This window comes from Scomber japonicus, chromosome 6 (genome assembly GCF_027409825.1).
Source record: "Scomber japonicus isolate fScoJap1 chromosome 6, fScoJap1.pri, whole genome shotgun sequence".
In the NCBI taxonomy this organism is placed as follows: domain Eukaryota; kingdom Metazoa; phylum Chordata; class Actinopteri; order Scombriformes; family Scombridae; genus Scomber; species Scomber japonicus.
In genome coordinates, this window is record NC_070583.1 from 21,131,397 (window position 1) to 21,150,139 (window position 18,743).

General features: G+C 38.9%; 1 protein-coding gene across 1 annotated transcript; it reads left to right on the plus strand.

The window, feature by feature from the left end:
• Window positions 1–6,204: 6,204 nt before the first annotated feature.
• LOC128360119 (tripartite motif-containing protein 3-like) lies at window positions 6,205–15,554 on the plus strand. Its single transcript, XM_053320460.1, has 13 exons — window positions 6,205–6,222; window positions 9,506–9,678; window positions 10,242–10,482; window positions 10,676–10,827; window positions 10,942–11,122; window positions 11,243–11,972; window positions 12,284–12,387; window positions 12,490–12,657; window positions 12,751–12,919; window positions 13,476–13,535; window positions 13,778–13,848; window positions 14,259–14,399; window positions 14,501–15,554. Exons 2-13 carry the CDS (start codon window positions 9,533–9,535, stop codon window positions 14,651–14,653), a joined length of 2,316 nt encoding a protein of 771 aa, XP_053176435.1. The 5' UTR covers window positions 6,205–6,222; window positions 9,506–9,532; the 3' UTR covers window positions 14,654–15,554.
• Window positions 15,555–18,743: the final 3,189 nt, after the last annotated feature.

Below are 18,743 nucleotides of genomic sequence, written 5' to 3' on the forward strand. Positions count from 1 at the left end.
TCTAATGTTTCCATACATCTTGGTAAATCGGGAAATGATGACAAAGTGTGGACTGGGAAGGGGGGGGGGGGTGTAGCTTACAAGTAAGTAGATACAACCTTTGAATACTAATTTGATCAAAGGCAGACATACAGTGATGAAGATCAAGCTGGACCATTTTTGATGACAAAATCAATTATCTTGCAAAGGAAAGACACACTGATTTTCTAAACCTGTGGGAGGAAATCAAATAGTACACACCCAATATTTTTGAATTTTACATATCTGTTGAAATGATTTATTTAGTTCATCTTTTACATTTATTTTATTTGGTCTCATTAAACTTATTTAATACAGCACATGTGTTTTGATCTTTACACCTACCTCCTACCTGTTTATAGTCAAGTGAAAACCAAACTTCCCATGCTAGGAAATTAAAAGCGAGTTGAATTATAGGACCTTATTTTAACCATGTTGCAGTGTAATAACATTAGCATTCACCTGTGAGAAAGTACAGTGGGGTGTTTTTAATGTTTTAATGTCTTAAAACACCCCACAGTTAATTTAGACTTAGATGACTTTACTCCTGGTTAATATACCAGAACAAGGACAATGATAAAGTAATTTGATACAGTACATGACTCTACAGTTTTCTATTTTTCTACTATTTACATTCTGAATCATTATTAGATTAGATTTGGCTCATTATACTGCATGCACTGTAGGTCTACACCAAAGATTGCTCTTATCCAATATTTAAACTCAGTACATTGCCTCATTTCAAGATGGATTTTCCTGAACCACTTCAGACATGGTCATTTTCATTAAAGTCAACACTTTCCTGGGTTGGTGGCATTTTACTTTAGGTTATGTACATAAATGGACTGCATTTATATACAGTAGTGCCTTTATAGTCTTTAGACCACTCAATGTGCTTCTTACACTACAAGCCACATTCACCCATTCACACACACATTCATAAAATGATGGCACAGCTATCTGGAGCAATTTGGGGTTTAGTACCTTGGACACTTCAGCATGTAGACTGGAGAAGCTGGTGATCAAACAGTCCATCTTCTGATTGAACCCACTCTACTTCCTGAGCTACAGCTGCCTCATCAGGGCATCACATGAGACACCATAAGTGACTCATAACCCCATGAAGATGAACATAGTCACAGACATGATATAACGTGCATAATGAATATTAGATGAGACTTTATGAGGCTGCAGTGCAATATTTCTCAGCCTAAGCCTTAAACCAATAATTAAACCAATAAAAAATGCATCAGGATCAATTCACAGAGTTACAGGGGTGATCATTTATTAAAACTTCAGCAACTGAACTTTAACCTGCCATCCTTATTTTCAGTGAACTATATTGTTCTTTATTTATTTATCGTTTATTATTCAGCAAATACAGATCAACTAAACTCAGACTTGCGTTATAAAGACATAAGTAGAAAATGTTTGGCATTAATATTAACACTGTAAAACATTTTTGTTGCCCATCAAACCATCATGCCAACATCACATCCAGTTGATTATAGATTCTGCTGTAATGAGATTACATTTTCGTTCACAAGTTGCAACAACAATAATTCCTGATAGTGACCACTGGTAACCAAATCATCAAGGAAAACATTGCTAGTACATTTACAGAGGACAATTTGTACAAGGCAGTTTGTGACTGAGTCATCCTATGAGACACCAGTTACTCTGTGTCTCTTGTTGCTGGTGTAAAAGGGTCGCAGGCAGGGGCCTCTGCTCGTGCACTGATTGACCTTTTCTAAAATCTGCAGTACATGTTATGCCTGCGGACACGCTGCCTGCATAAGGCATTGTCTTCTGCCAGCCTTTGTGATAGTGAGCTGACAGGAAGAGACACAGATAACTCCTGACTGCCTTTTTGTGTCAGTGTTGATTAAAACTCTGCTGACTGCTATACTTGACATGATGTGGTCACTTTCTCTTATCTTCTCTCATTAGTTGTCAGATCTTATCAATCTAATGTCTGCACACAAAGGAGGATGGATGAAAAACAGCTACAGCACAAATCTCTGATGCACAGTAACAATTACATTGTACAGTGAGACTCAGTTTCTGTGAGTGTGTCTTTTTATTGTACAGATTTCACTCACATAAAAATGCTCACATTGAGCCTAGTTATGGATGTAATTAGTTCTATAAAAAATACAGCATAAAATAAAAAGAGAAAATAAAGATCTCATGTTGAGTTTATTGTTCTAAAACGTTTTCTATATGACCTACTATGTCCGCAGATTCCTTTTCATTCATTATGTGAATCCCCATATCCACGGTCTGACAGAGACTGATGCATTGAGACAGATTCCTTCATTTGATGCAGTGAAATGTAAGGGGAGCTTGTTAGTTTGAGGAGCAGAGGTTTTTGTGTTGTGTGAATAATGATTGATGAGTCAGCATAGAGCTAGGCACCCCTCAATGGCCCCACAACAGCCCTTTTGCATTCTCCAAAACACTAAAATGTACTTTCAGAGATTTGATTGTCTGGATGTCTCATTCTCTGGTTTACATCAGCCTTGATGCTTTAAACAGTGCAATGCCCTCTTTGGATTGTTATTGCAGTGGAGTAACAATCCAAAGAGAGAGATTGCAATGAGACAATGTAATCAGTCAGTCATGGGGCTATGTCTGAGTTAGATTCCATTAGATGTTGCTGCTAATTTGTCTTAATAATCACATGTTTCCAATTTGTTTATTGATTTATTATCAGAATTTATGTATTAAACAGAAAATAGAGTAAATTCAGAATATTCACAGTAATGCATAACATAGTTTGAATGTTTTCTCTTCTCCTTCTTCTATTTTTCTCTTAGGCAAACACTGTCTATAATAACATGCTACACTCTTCCCTTAAACATAAGAACCATTACTGAATGGTGCCACACGTGTAAGCACACAACAGATCAAGGGCCAATACTTCTTACTTCAGGTCATTGATACTTTCGCCAATGTTTACCAGTCCAGCACACCGCTGATGGCTGGAATAAACAGTTGGAAAGTTATTTAGTCTGTAGTCTTTTGTTTTTTTAGTTTTAGCTCGTCCCTGTTGTGGTGACATACTGCAGATATCATTGGGAAGTAACTGACTAACAAAGGAATTCCAAACATTGGTGCATCTAATTCAATACAGGTATCAAACATAGTAAAGGCAGATTTAATATAATCCAATTTGATAATAAATTCTCTAACAGGGGAAGAGGAAGGGAAGGGAAAATACTTTGTATGGCTCTTGAAGTGCAAACATCCTGGAATCCTGAATAGTCATAGCTGGGGAATGATATTAACAAATTATGTTGTGTTCAGTTCCCCGCTTATGATTTTTCATTTATCAGCTTACAGTGGATCGCTGTTAGTTGTGTTACACATACATGTTGTTCAAATTGATGATTCTTAGCAAGAATCACTAAAAATGGTTTTCTTTTCAACACATTCAATGAGGTTAGGGTTAGGGGGTTAGGGTTCGATAGACATATGAATAGTGGAACAGTTGATTGCTTTGGACCTAATTATGTTAGATGTGATACACACATTTTCCATAATCTAAGGTATTGGCATATTAAAAATGTCCTTATTAATACCACAATAACAATTCTAGTAATACCATATTCAGCCCCACTGGCCATGCTAATCATTTTGTTTTTATTCAACACTGATACTAATGCCACCTACCCAATACAACACAGGTTAACTGGATTTAATATGTTTTCCTCAAAGCATTGAAAAATACAAATACACTAAAATAAACAAAACTCAATAGAAACATTTATTTAGAAACATTATCTCAGTTAGTGAATACAATCAATAGATTTTTATCAGAAACTACCAAATGTAAAAAGTAACAATGTAAAAAAAAAAAAAAAAAAAAAAGCCTAAGCCCTTAAGACTTTATTTAAAAGGTTATATTGTGCAGGGTCCCACAAAATTTTATATAATAGCTCTCATACATAATAAAAATAACAGTGGGTGAAAGAATAAATAATTTATTCAGTCTGACAATTTCGGGGGGTTATTCTAAGTGGAGCGTTTCATCACCCACCAAAGATAACATCATTAATTCCATCCATTAGTCATAAGGCAAGTTCATTTCATTTTGTGAAATAATGAAATGTACTGGACTAGCTGATGAGTCATTATTTTCTGTTATATGCAGGAAAGAGAGGCCTTAAAGTGCTGATTTGCAGAAAGTATGGCAGCTCCCTACTAGAAGTACACAACTCACAGGTACAAAAACAAGTATCATTTTTTTGGAGAGGTGAAAAGGGCATGGCCTTGTATAGCAGACTGAAATAACTGTTCACATTAGGCCTGTCTAATCCCTGGCTTCAGGAGAAATGTTGAGAAATGTTTAGCACATAAAAACTCACCTCAAGCATGTAATAATACCTCTTTGTGATCTTTATGCACAAACAAGAATGCCCACGGCTACATTAATGTTAATAGCATTTGTGTAGTGACCGGTCAAGATTACATGCACGAGAGGCATTTGCTTTAAGTCAGATTCGAGGTAACTGAGCATGATGGTGTCATCAGAGTCTGGGAGGTGCAGTAATCCAGATGGCAGACTGGGCTTGCCCCTGCGGGAGGACAGTAAGCCACTTAACTGTAATGTAGGGTGAGAGTGGCAAGAGAACAGCATTCAGGTTCTGCGTTGTTTTTTGCAGGCGTCATGTTCCAGTGTGACAGACACAGTACAAAGAGAAAAAAACACAGTCGCAGTACTGAGTGGGATAATTGACCTCATCTGTATGAAGTGCTGATCATGCAGTTCCTGTGATGAAGCCTAGGAGAGGATATCCAGTCACATGCTCCCTCAAACATTACAGTATACTGCAGATTTAGGTCTCTAGTCTGTACTCTTCTGTCAGTGTCAGTGTCTAATATTTCTGTCAGTGCTATTTTTAATATTTCAACTCATGGATTACCTCTGTTATTTTTAGACATGTCTGTCTAAGAACGGTTTTAATATATCTTGGAATGAGTGAAACCTTTTATAGCTTTTCTACAAAGGTTGAAAAGCAATGTTGCATTTTTTTTTAAACCATCGTCAATGATTTCCTTGATGTTGTCTTTGTACATGCGCAACTGAACTGCTGTCAAGGAGAGACTGTTTTTAAAGAAAGATCCTCTTTCTGTGGTGAGGTGAGTGGGAGGAACTGAGACAAGAAGGGCTAGTAAGGGAACGGGCAGGCAGGGAGGAAAGGAAGGGAGGGGAAGGCTGGGGGGGGGGTTGCAGCCCTAAAGACACAGCAGCCAGCCGGCTGAGAGGGGAGGAGCCTGAGGGCTTTGGCTCCTCAAGCTTCCTCCTGATGTCACTGTTCAGCTGCTGTATTTCAGAGTCCATGAGAAGGGAAGACAGACTGAGGAAGGGAGGGCTTTTGAGGGGAGACAAGGGGAGGGGGATGCAGAGAGGGTCGGGCTGCCTGTGCGGACAGCGAAAGGGCTCGGCAGAGCTCCTTAGTCAGTAGGCCTTATAATCACTTGGCAAGGACCAACAATGGGGCCTGCGTGCCCGAGAAAATCCCCATCTGCAAGACGTCTATGGCTGAGATCAGGGCTGCTGATGCTATGAGTGCATTTATATGGTAGAGAGAAAGAGAGAGAGAGAGAGAAAGAAAAAGAGAAGGGAGAAAGGAGAGGACAATAGATGAGGGGTGGCGAGTTGTGAGCAGAGCTGGAATGCTATTGTTAGAGCTCGCTGCTCTGTATTGCAGAGGGACAGCTGCTTCTAAGGCCTGTTTGCTCATGTGAGACAGGCAACCCAGCTCACTGCGAACCCCCCCCCCCCCCCCCCCCCCCCCCCCCCCCCCCCATCTCCCTAAAGACAGACAGACAGACAGACAGGTGGCGGTGCCTGAACTCGGCCAGCTGGGAGTCAAAGGAAGGAACTAAGAGGAATTTGGGGAGTGGCATTTCTAAGCTTCCTCTTTCCTCTCCTTAGTCTTAAAGAAAAATAGCCTAGATATATTTTCAAGGCGCTACTCAGAGCTGAAAGACAGAGCGGTTAGCTTTAGTTCTTGGCGCTGGGTGTTGTGCTGTCCTGATAGTTAGCCCCATGATAGGTCAGAGTGAGAGAGCACTTGTGTTGATGCAGCCTAGATGTAGAGATTATAAGCCTTGTTGTTGGAACAGTGGATGACAGATGAGGCAAGGCTGAAGAATTATACAGATATGGGGCTGTGACGCATGGAAAGGGGATGGGTGAGTTGACATTGCTTTCTAAGGAAAAGATCTGTGTGTGTTTTCTCTGGATTTATGAAACATTAAAACTAAAAGTGATGTTTTTTCAGTTTGGTGAATCACTTTTTTTTAAGTGCACATTAATCTTGTGGATTTCAATTGCCCTTATGCAGTCTTAAATGGCAAAGCAACATAGTTTTCTTGACATGTAATCATCCTTATCTGTGTCATCAAGCTTTACTTTGATGAAATAATTTCTTAGGTACATAAATAATTAAAAAATAAATATATCACATCATAAGTAACTTATAGTTAAAATATATACATTTCAAGTTGTTATATTTACTTCTGTCAGGATTGCTTTGATGTTATATTCATGCATGTCCTTCCTTTGTGGTCTGTTGGAAGATATAAATTAAGCAGAGCTCACCTTTTCATTTAAATACACTGCCTGGCCAAAAAAGGAGTCGCCACCAAAAAAGGTCACACACTCTAATATTTATATTTATTTATTCTCCTCCAGTGTTGCATTCATTTTTCACCAAGATCTTGTATTGATGATAGGAGAGTCGGACCACTGCGCAAAGCCTTCTCCAGCACATCCCAAAGATTCTCAATGGGGTGAAGGTCTGGACTCTGTGGTGGACAATCCATGTGTGAAAATGATGTCTCATGCTCCCTGAACCACTCTTTCACAATTTGTGCCCGATGAATCCTGGCATTGTCATCTTGGAATATGCCCGTGCCATCAGGGAAGAAAAAATCTATTGATGGAATAACCTGGTCATTCAGTATATTCAGGTAGTCAGCTGACTTCATTCTTTGGGCACATAATGTTGCTGAACCTAGACCTGACCAACTGTAGCAACCCCAGATCATAGCACTGCCCCCACAGGCTTGTACAGTAGGCACTAGGCATGATGGGTGCATCACTTCATCTGCCTCTCTTCTTACCCTGATGCGCCCATCACTCTGGAACAGGGTCAATCTGGACTCATCAGACCACACATTGCTCCAGAGTCCAATCTTTGAAAATTGAAGCCTTTTTTTCCCGATTAGCCTCACTGATTAGTGGTTTTCTTAAGGCTACACAGCTGTGCAGTCCCAATCCTTTGAGTTCCTTTTGCATTGTGCACGTGGAAATGCTCTTTTTATTTTGGTGAAATCAAATCGTAGAAAAACAACAGTAGATCTCAGGGCTATGTTTAATAGTGAAAGTAAGAGCATTTCCACGTGCACAATGCGAAAGGGCATATTCCAAGATGACAATGCCAGGATTCATTGGGCTTAAATTGTGAAAGAGTGGTTCAGGGCATCAGACATCATTTTCACACATGGATTGTCCACCACAAAGTCCAGACCTTCACCCCATTGAGAATCTTTGGGATGTGCTGGAGAAGGCTTTGTGCAGTGGTTCGACTCTCCCATCATCAATACAACATGTTAGTGAAAAATGAATGCAACACTGGACAGAAAAAAATCTTGTGACAGTGCAGAAGCTTATTGAAACAATCCTACAGTGAAAGGCGGTCCAACGAAACATTAGAGTGTGTGATCTTTTTTTGGCCAGGCAGTGAATATCTTCTGATTATTTTTATATATAGATTATTATTATATTATCTGTTCAAGAAGTGTATTTCAGATATTATTTTCCTGACAAGTGTGTACTACAGTACAGGAGAGCTTCCAGTGGCATTGTATTAAATCAAGTACATCTCTTCCAACTAACTTTTGTTAGCATAGACGCCTTTATTTATCAGTAGACCGACAGGAAACATGGGAGAGAGAGGGGGGTGTGACATGCAGCAAAGGACCTCCAGGATTCAAACCGGGGTATATGCGTATATGGCATGCGCTCTAACCACTCAACCACCTGCGCGCCCTTCCAACTAATTTAAACTTCTCATGTGTTTTTAGTGTGTTTATGAAGTAAACTAGCATCCACAACAATACATGAAGAAAGCCTTGCCCATATCATAACAACATTACATCCACAGTAACTGGAGAGCAGTTAGAGACAATAATGTTGCAGTTTTCTGGGTTTGGGATTTATTATTAGATTTATTTTTCATTTAGTTTGAAACAATTATTTGACTTTGCTTTAATTTTTAATTCAATGTACCAGTGCCCTTCATGCCACTAATGGCAGAATTTGTCAGACATCACTCCTTGAATTTTCATATGACTAATTTATTTAATGATACCTTGTTAAAATGGATGGAGACATACAATTCAGTCTCAAGGTTATTAGACGATGGTGCAGAGCAGACAGAACAGTATCTGAAACGAAGTAAACACTATAATGGCTATTGATGTGTACTCTGCAATATCCTGGGTTCCTGACAAAAGGCAGAAGAAAACTAAAAGAACAAAAATATTTTATAGTTTAATAGTTACTACTATTACTTAGTAGTCAGACTTTCTACAGCTGAATTAAACAGTATGTATCTGCCTGGATATATCTTTTTCTTGTCATAAACAATATCTTGTAATTTTATAAACAAGCTTGACACATAAGCACATCAATGGCTGAAATGTTCTTAAAGTCATATGACATACAGATTGATGCTGTTTATTTTAGCAGTGTTCTGTGACCACATCAAAGCAGTATGTTTGTGTTTTAGGAGTTCCTGTAATCCTTTACATGCTTATGTACAATATGACAGATGTACATAATGTCATTGGCACACACTGAGATAATCTGCGCTTGACCCAGTGATACAATTTCATGTAACAGCAATTCTGGCATCTGAGGAGACAGCCAGACGGCATCCACTCTTTTGGGATTCAACTACTATTAAATATTAAAGCAGAGGACATTCTGTATCATAAAACATTTCTGAGTATTACGCAATATGCATTTAAGCATTTTGTTGTCTACAGAATATTCATATACATTCTACACCCCTTTAAACACTGGCATGCTGGCTCCTACACTGCAATGTTGCCTCGGCTGAAAGTTCGGCCCTGCAGTGTTGATGACGTATATTCATTTTTTTTCCACAACATTGGCTTGATTAGGATTTTAACTTATAAAGTCAACAACCTCTGGCTATGTGGGTGTTTGTGAAAAAAATAGTCTCATCCTACTGAAATAGTTTTAATAAAGGAGGGAAAAACATAGAATGCCAGCAGATACAGGACTTCACAGTGGATGCGGGTTTATAATGCCAACATCATTATGACTCATTTCTTCCTTGTGCTCATGCTGAGAGTAAACGAAAACGCCCTCTTTACCCTGTTTGAATGCTTCCTCAAGCCTTTTTTGACCTTCCTCCCTTTTTCTTCCACACTGTGCGTGCAGGTTAAGAGCTCCCTGTGCCCCCTGTGAATGTCTGTCACTATGGCTAAGCGTGAGACCGGCAGCACCAGCCCTGTGGTCAGGCAGATAGACAAGCAGTTCCTGGTCTGCAGCATCTGTCTTGACCATTATCATAATCCCAAGGTGCTGCCCTGCCTGCACACCTTCTGTGAGAAGTAAGTTCTGTATCAATTAACCTTCATTTGTACAGTACCTTTCATTTAGGTGCACTTCCAAGTGCTAAAAACATTTTTACACAAACTTCAAAGATGAGACAGCTTTTACCAATTTAATGCTATTTCAGACCAAGATTTACTTGAATTTAAAATGATTATACATATATATGTTTGTATTATATTATATATTTTTAATATTGAACTATATCATGTGTAGTAGCCCAATATTTCTATGTGATACAAGACACTAATAGTAAAAGTCACCAAACACCAAAAGCTTGGCCACAAGAAAGCAGACTGCATTCTTAATGTCACAGGACTCTTGGCAGCAAACACTGCTTTCCACAGCTTGGTCGCTCATGAGACAGATAGTACAGTTATTTAAATATTTTGGTGCTGTCTGTTGTACCCAGTACACAATGTTAGTGCCAGAATCTTTTTTTGCTCGAAGCAAGTATAAAATAAATATGCATTTTACAGCATAGTGACCACAGAAGATGTGTGAAATGGCAACCATCAACCCCCTATCTAATCTATCTCTGATGAATGTTGTTTCTTTGTAGATGCCTACAGAATTATATCCCTCCTCAGTCTCTGACACTGTCCTGCCCAGTATGCAGACAGACTTCTATCTTGCCAGAGAAGGGTGTGGCTGCCCTGCAGAACAACTTCTTCATCACAAACCTAATGGAAGTTTTACAGCGGGACCCAGAGTGCAGCCGACCTGAGGCCGGCAATGTTCTTGAGTCAGCCAGTGCTGCCACAGCTTGCCAGCCCCTCTCATGCCCCAACCATGAGGGAAAGGTACGTTAAAACAGCAGGGCTGAGTGTGTTTTATAGTGGGACAGATTTATGAGAAATCACCCACAAGCGGTGTACTGCTATAAAGCTTAATTTTCATATTTCATTTTATTTTATTATATGTATTTGAATTTATAAGCAAACTTAACCACATAAAATAAGATGTTCAGTTGTCGCTCCACTGCACCATCTGCAGGTGATGGAGTTCTACTGTGAGTCATGTGAAACAGCCATGTGTCTGGAGTGTACAGAGGGAGAACATAGGGAGCATGTGACAGTTCCTCTGAGGGATGTGCTGGAACAGCATAAGACAGCCCTGAAAAATCAGCTGGATGCTGTGCGCAACAGGTAGGCTTTAATCCATAATGAATGATATAATTGCATTTAGAAGATCTTGGAAGTATTACAAGTAAAGGATGTTAGTTCGAAAGTTTAATTCTTCATCTTTCCTTCCTGTGGCAGACTACCTCAGCTGACAGCTGCCATTGAGCTTGTGAATGAGATCTCCAAGCAGCTTACAGAGAGGAAAAATGGGGCAGTAACTGAGATCAGTAACACTTTTGATGAGCTGGAGAAGGCCTTACATCAACGCAAGAATGCTCTTATTACTGAGGTGGAAAACATCTGCAGCACCAAGCAGAAGGTCAGAGTTCCCAGTGATATTTTTCTTTTAATAGCAGGGATTACAAATGTACCGTAATGTTCCACTTTTTAGTATAAACTCCACTGATTTAGGGCCTTCTCATCTGTGGGTGTTTTCTAGGTGCTGCAAGCCCAGCTGACCTCTCTGCTTCAAGGTAAAGAGAACATTCAAAGCAGCTGCAACTTCACAGAGCAGGCCTTGAACCATGGCAGTGCCACTGAGGTCCTGTTGGTCCAGAAACAGATGGGTGAGCGGGTCAGTGCCCTGGCCCGTCACAACTTTCCTGAGTATCCCCATGAGAATGGACATCTGGAATGCCAGGTAGAAACGGATGGCCTACGACGCTCTATCCAAAACCTGGGAGTCCTAATCACAACAGGAGCTGTGGGCCACACAAGCGTAGCCACTGGTGAAGGCCTCAGACATACACTGGTCGGCCAGCACACCACTGTCACAGTCACTACTAAAGATAAGGAAGGAGAACTGGTGAAGACTGGTAATGCTGCTCTGAGGGCAGAGATTATCTCTGCAGATGGAGCGTGCACTGAGGCTGAGGTGGTGGACAACAAGAACGGCACCTATGAGGTTGGATATACCATTCGCTCAGAGGGAGAATTCACCTTCTCTTTGCTGCTATATGAACAGCCTGTGAGGGGGAGTCCGTTCCGCTTGCGTGCTGTCAAACCCTCAGATGTCCTGCAGTCACCAGACGATGTGAAGAGAAGAGTGAAGTCCCCGAGTGGAGGAGGAGGTCATGTTCGACAGAAGGCTGTGCGGAGGCCCTCCAGTATGTACAGCACCACCAAGAAAAAGGAGAACCCAATTGAAGATGAGCTGATCTACAGAGTGGGTGGGTGAATAACTGTCTAGTCCTGCTGTAACTCATGGTCACTGCTGCCTGTGGTGTAAGATGTTTCACTAGAGAACACATGCACTCATGTCTCTGAATAGTCTGAGTACTTAATAACGCATAGTATTCAATTTTAGACCTACTTTATGGCACAAAATGTTTTTCTCTCTTTCCTCTGTTCAAACTGTCAAAACACAAAAAGTAAAAAGCAGAAATATTTAATATTTCAAGCCAAGTAGAAGAACTGATCTGTTAGTTATTTTTATACATGTATAGCTCTTAACTAGCCTGATGTATTGTTGATATGACAGGAACAAGAGGGCGAGATAAAGGAGAATTCACAAACCTACAAGGCATTTCAACCTCCAGTAATGGCCGCATTGTGGTGGCAGACAGTAACAACCAGTGTATACAGGTCAGTCTATCACTCTCTTGAGCTGCAATAAAAAAAAATTAAAAAAAAATGTGTATATGTTGTTTAGGTTTTGGACTAATACAATTGTTTTTCCCTTTTTAGGTGTTTTCAAATGATGGCCAGTTCAAGATGAGGTTTGGGGTTAGAGGTCGTTCACCAGGCCAGCTGCAGCGCCCCACAGGGGTCACAGTGGACATGAACGGTGACATCATTGTGGCAGACTATGACAATAGATGGATTAGCATCTTCTCCTCGGATGGAAAGTTCAAGGTGAATGGTCTGAGCTGGAAACAATATATAATTTTTCTGCACAAATTTAAGATGTACCACTCACTGATCAAACTCTCCTTCTGGCTGTCACAGAGCAAAATCGGTGCTGGACGACTGATGGGACCCAAAGGTGTTGCTGTGGATAAGAATGGACATATCATCACTGTTGATAACAAGGCCTGTTGTGTCTTCATCTTCCAATCTAATGGGAAGCTGGTGACCAAGTTTGGGGCCAGAGGAACATCAGACAGACACTTTGCAGGTAGCCTACAATGTGATTTTCATCCCAAGTACATATGATTATTTTTGATTTATGATGTCTCCCACAGGAACAGACGGAGATGCACAACGAACAATGCTTCATAAGTCAGGGCATGTGGTCGGGCCAGATTTACAGAATTTATTTATGTTTCATACTTTGCAGGAATGTTCACTTGTACGAATCTCATGTATTTAGTGACCAGCCTGTTTCTATACACCCTTTATTTTAAAGTCGAACCAAATGCATGCAGATTGTTAGAAGATTGTTATATTGTAGACATCAATGTACAAATAATGTTTCTTTAATTTTGCATCTAAGGGCTAATGCTGTGAACACAGACCTGCTTTTCACGTAATAAAAGACAGAAATAAGATTCAAAATGTGCACCAATACATGCAAAAGAAGTGATCCAGTAATAATGAATACCATTTGCCTGCATTACTGGATTCCCTGGTTTCGTTTGTTGCACGGACAGCTGATCGCAAACAGTATTTCAGTTGAAACTCACCCGTTCTTTCAATTTGATTTCTCACATGGACCATCTCTTTTCTTTTAGAAAAAAGTGGTGCAAACATTGCACTGGAACAAAAGCTTAGTAAATCTGGCCCTGTTTTCAGTAAGTAATGGATTCACTGTGAGTGTGAACTAAAAAAAATAAATGTCTGTCCTTTTTACATGTTGGAACGTAAGCTCTGTCACGTCTCTGTCCAGTACTCTCTCACTTCGTCTCTTTGTGACCACTTGTGTGTCTTGTTTTCAAAGTCCAAAAATAGTATGGAACTTCCTCTCGTATGTTGTAAAGCAGTGGATGACTCATCTTTCCTCTCTTTCCCTCTCTGTCCCTTCTGCTACATCCAGGTCCTCACTTTGTGGCTGTAAATAACAAAAATGAAATTGTGGTAACAGACTTCCATAATCATTCAGTCAAGGTATGGCTTGGTGCTACTATGTGTAGTGTGTATATAGTAGGTATACCAGTATGTATAGTAGTATAGCAAATAGCTTTATGTAATTTCAACAATCTGATTTCACAACATTCATTGTAAGTATTGTGAATAAATGCATATCTATAACATCTAAATTTCAATGAATATAGATGATGAAGCTACAGCAGATTCCTTCACATACTTTGCTTAGTTCATTTACAGTATGTTGGCACTGGGACTGGTTATTAGTGAATTATGTTTTGAACAAGTTTGGGTATGAACCCACTGTTCCTATCTGACTATGTTGTTTAACAAAGTTTTTCATAGTATTTTTGTTTCCCATTTTTCCTATTTTATTGTCTGTATTGTCAAATCAGAATGTCATTCTCCTAACTGTTCTCCTGTTTATGCAGGTGTACAATGCAGATGGGGAGTTCCTGTTTAAATTTGGCTCCCATGGGGAGGGGAATGGACAGTTCAATGCTCCAACAGGCGTGGCTGTGGATGCCAATGGAAATATCATTGTTGCTGATTGGGGTAACAGTCGGATCCAGGTTAGCCTCAGAAAACTACATCCCATTAAAAACAGAAAGCACATTTGTTTGTATATTGTTCACTTATACAACTTGTCTCACTGTGCTGTTTTACCAACCAGGTGTTCGACAGCTCAGGGTCCTTCCTGTCCTACATCAATACATCAGCGGACCCCCTTTATGGCCCCCAGGGCCTGGCCCTCACATCTGACGGTCATGTGGCAGTGGCAGACTCTGGTAACCACTGTTTCAAGGTCTACCGTTACCTGCAGTAAAGCTGCAACGCCATCTTTACCACTGCAAGCACTGACAACGACACAACCAATGTATTCCACAGGGTGCAATGACATTTCCAATACAGCCTTTTGATGTGCACATCAGCTGATTTCCCAGATATAATTAAACTGTCTGAACCTGAATTTACCCTTCCTATGATGTGTATTGAAGGATGTTTTTAAAGTTGAGTGATGTAGCGTCCTTGGGACAAGTAATGGACTTAAAACTACGGACAGAACGTGCAAAAGCATTTTTGTGTGTTGTACGCTATTGATGGTATTATTAAACTACATCTGTGAGACTGGACAGGGTAGTAGGTAGATTGAAGTATTTAATGAGCCATAACTTGTCCGACTGCATGAAGTTTTATTTTATCTTAATGCCTAGGCAACAACACAGTGTACCCATTGGTTGCTTTTCTCATTAACTAGTTAATGCTTACAGTGAAATGAACAGCGCTACACTTCTCCAGCAATTAAATGTAAAATTTCTTATTAACTGACATCTTACATAAAAATGTCAACACCATCTGTGCATTGATTTGCTGTATGTACTGTATATACATAAATGTATATTGTGTATATTAGATCACTCTGTACGTATGTGCTATGATTTTGAAACACTCAGCCTTTCGGCTATTCAGAGAGCAGCAGTCAAAGATTCCAGGATTTCAAACGTGTATGGCAGCTGTTAAAAAGTGTGCTTTTGAAACTTACCCAGCACACGCTTAAAAGAAGAAAAGTGTCATATTTATTGCTAATGTAAGCAGCACATACTCATTTTTGTTTATATATGTGGTTTTAAAGGGAAAAAACTATTGAAAAAAAAAAAGCTAATTTATTTTATTTTATACACTAGCTCAGCATTTACAAATTATTTTTCTAAATTGATGTGCTTTTTTGCTTTGGAGCTCCACACTTCATCTATTTCCTTTAAAGGGATGTTTCACCTTAAAACAGAATTCAGTATCCACCCCAACATCATGAGGATAATGACCAGTGATTGTGCACATGAGCAGCTCTTTTGCAAAGCTACACACCCATCTCTGATTTTAGTGGAATACCCTCAACAGTTATGTTTTTGAAGCCTTTCTGTTCAGAATTAATGTTAGGCTAAGATATGGAGTCAATGCATAGTTGGCCTTTTACAATTAAAGAGCTTTACTTTATTGAAGTGCTGACAGTTATAAAACAGAAAGTACACGCATATCTCAGGAATACATCCAAATTAGATCACCACATCAATAGGACTACTTCAAATATTGCTTCTTTCTTTTTCTTTCTTTGACAGAGACTTTTGGAGCATTGTGAGAACATTGTGAATTTGTGCAAATGCAATTTTGATCCAAGATCATAGGAATTAATGTGGTGGAATATGAATTCTGTTTTAATGTGTTTCTTTTTGGGCTTTCACATAGGAAACAGTCGCTAAAGTATTAAATGATAATTTATTACATTTTCCAGCAAGCACATGCTTTAGAATACACTTGCCTACGATACTGTTGTAAGCTTTCTGAGTTTCTGCCTGCATCAAGCCATGACTCCCACAGAAAAAAACCCCTGTACCAGTAGAGCCGTTGCTGCTCGTGCTCCCTCTGGTGTTCAGTCTGTGTAAGGTCATAAGAAAAACTGATGCCACAGCAGAAGAGAGACCAGGTGTAGGGAGAAGGCAGCTTCCTGGTCTGACATCAGCATTGTACTAAACAACAAAACATCAGTCTTTTTTCATTAGCCTTCCCTAGTTTGGAGATTGTCTGGGATACAAGATATGACCTGATTTCACCAGTTCAATCAACCAGGAAGCTGCTGTTTTTCATGCACTTGATCTGCTGTTTGACTTGTTGCCAAACAAGGTGCCCAGACAGGGCTCACCTTTTAGAGATGTGTCCGAAGCAATTACCCTACGCTGTTTGTCTCACAACAATACAAACATTTGGTTTTCTCTATGAATATGCACTGGTAATAAAAGCACATGGTTTACTGAGTTGTTTCACAGTATGTGATTACTCATTATGCTTGATTTACACTGAAGGGAACTGAATTTGTTTTCCATACAGTTTATCACATCAAGCTTAATCACTGAATGGGGGTAATGAGGAGATGATGAGTTAAGTAAACACAGTGGGTCTGCATCTCTATTTACTATGACCAATTGTTTTTAAATTGTTAATGTGGAGTACTGCAAGTGTAGACATCTTGATGGTTCTCTCTTGGACTGATGCTCATTTGGAGCAACAGGTATAATTATGATTTTTTAATTGGAGGAGTTGCATTTTGTATTACAATAATTATTATTTTTAGGATCATTAGTCAAACTATTTTGGAAAAAACAAAACAAAAAAACATAAAATTTCATAATATTTTCTTGAAAAATTATTTATTTGCAGACCACGCTGTGCTTCTGGTCTATGTTACAAATAATTACAGCACATACAGTATGCATTTTTGAACAATAACCATTCCCAAAACATCCAAATGGTATATTTATAGGTAATACATATGTATATACATACATACATGTGCATAAAAAAGCTCAGAATGCACTCAAAGCATTAGAGTGAAGTAAAATAACCACAGTACAGTGATGCAGTGTCAAACCAAGATTAGCAAGCAAATTGTGCACTAAAAAAAACAATCATACTTGGGGTAAACATTTTATGAAGGTATTGTATTACAGGTTGCATAGATTTTTTTCCCTCAATACAGAATTGCAAATAAACCTAACATTGATGACAGTAAGTAGTGACTATTAAGTTAGTGTTACTGATATACAGTAGTATGAGGTAATCAGATGTTATAGCAGTCTTGATTTTAGAAAACAAAAACCAAAAAAACACTGTCATATGAAAAGCTTGGATGGTGTTTCATCTTATGCACATTGTTTTAATGCAAACATGGCACATAAACAGTGTAGGTGTAACATATATGAAAGTAAACAAATTTTACATATAGGCTCAAATCAAAATTTAGAAAGGGAGATTAAATGATGTGATTTGTGTCGACACTAAATAACAAGCATTGAAAAATAAATAAATGCACTTAAAGCTAATGAATCAAGGAGAATAGCTCTGGAGATAAAGACGACAAGTTTGGATAAACCATTTCATTCCCTTTAAATGAAATCTGATAAACATATTGGTAGATATAACCGGGTCTTATAAAATTAAACAGTACAGTCAGCACATACAATAGCCCTGTTGTGAGAGAGATCACAAGTCCCAACTATTTCTACTAAGCTACAGTAGTCAACATTTAGAAATCCAGTGTAACAGTTCTGTCAGTAGTGGAAAAGATAGTGGAAATATTGGAGCTGTAACCATTATTATAATACACTGTACTTTGCAGACCAGCTGTCTTGAAAGTGGCTTCAATACTACAGACCGTAACAGTTTTACTTTTTATTTTTCATTCAGTGCCATACGTCAATATTAAGTTCTTGAAATCATTTAAAAAAACAAATATTAGGGGGCATTTGACAATAACAACGACCTACTGTACTGATAAATACTGTTTCTCAAGGGATATACTGTAAAATACATAGTCAAACTGGTGGAAATACAGTAGATTAGGTGCACTTGTCGTGATTCGATTTTTTTTTTTTTTTTACAAACAATCTTAAAATACAAAAATGAATGCATGCAAAAACATAAGCACAAGAAAACAATGAGTAAAATATTATTTTCATTTCAGTGGATGTCTTATTGATCACACAGGACAATCATAACATACATTATAAAACCTTAAAATCCTGTAATTTCTTAGGCACAGACTGAATCTAAGGACAAATAATTCTCTATCAGAACAGACAGGTTTGCCAGTGTGAGCAAACTATGGACAGTGTTGTAATGCAGCAGATCAAACAAACAAAACCTGTTATTGATAACTACTACAGTATGTAAAATATCCAGCTTCTCTTGACCTTCTCAGTAAAACACCAGATACCATTCAAGTTAAGAGGCATTTCCTGTAGCACCTTTGGAAATGAAATCACACCTTTTTTGGATTAAGTGGCATCAAAAGCAAATCAATAAGTGAGTGCTGATAACACAACAAGTGCCTTTAAACAGCTACTAACACAGTCAGTGTCCTA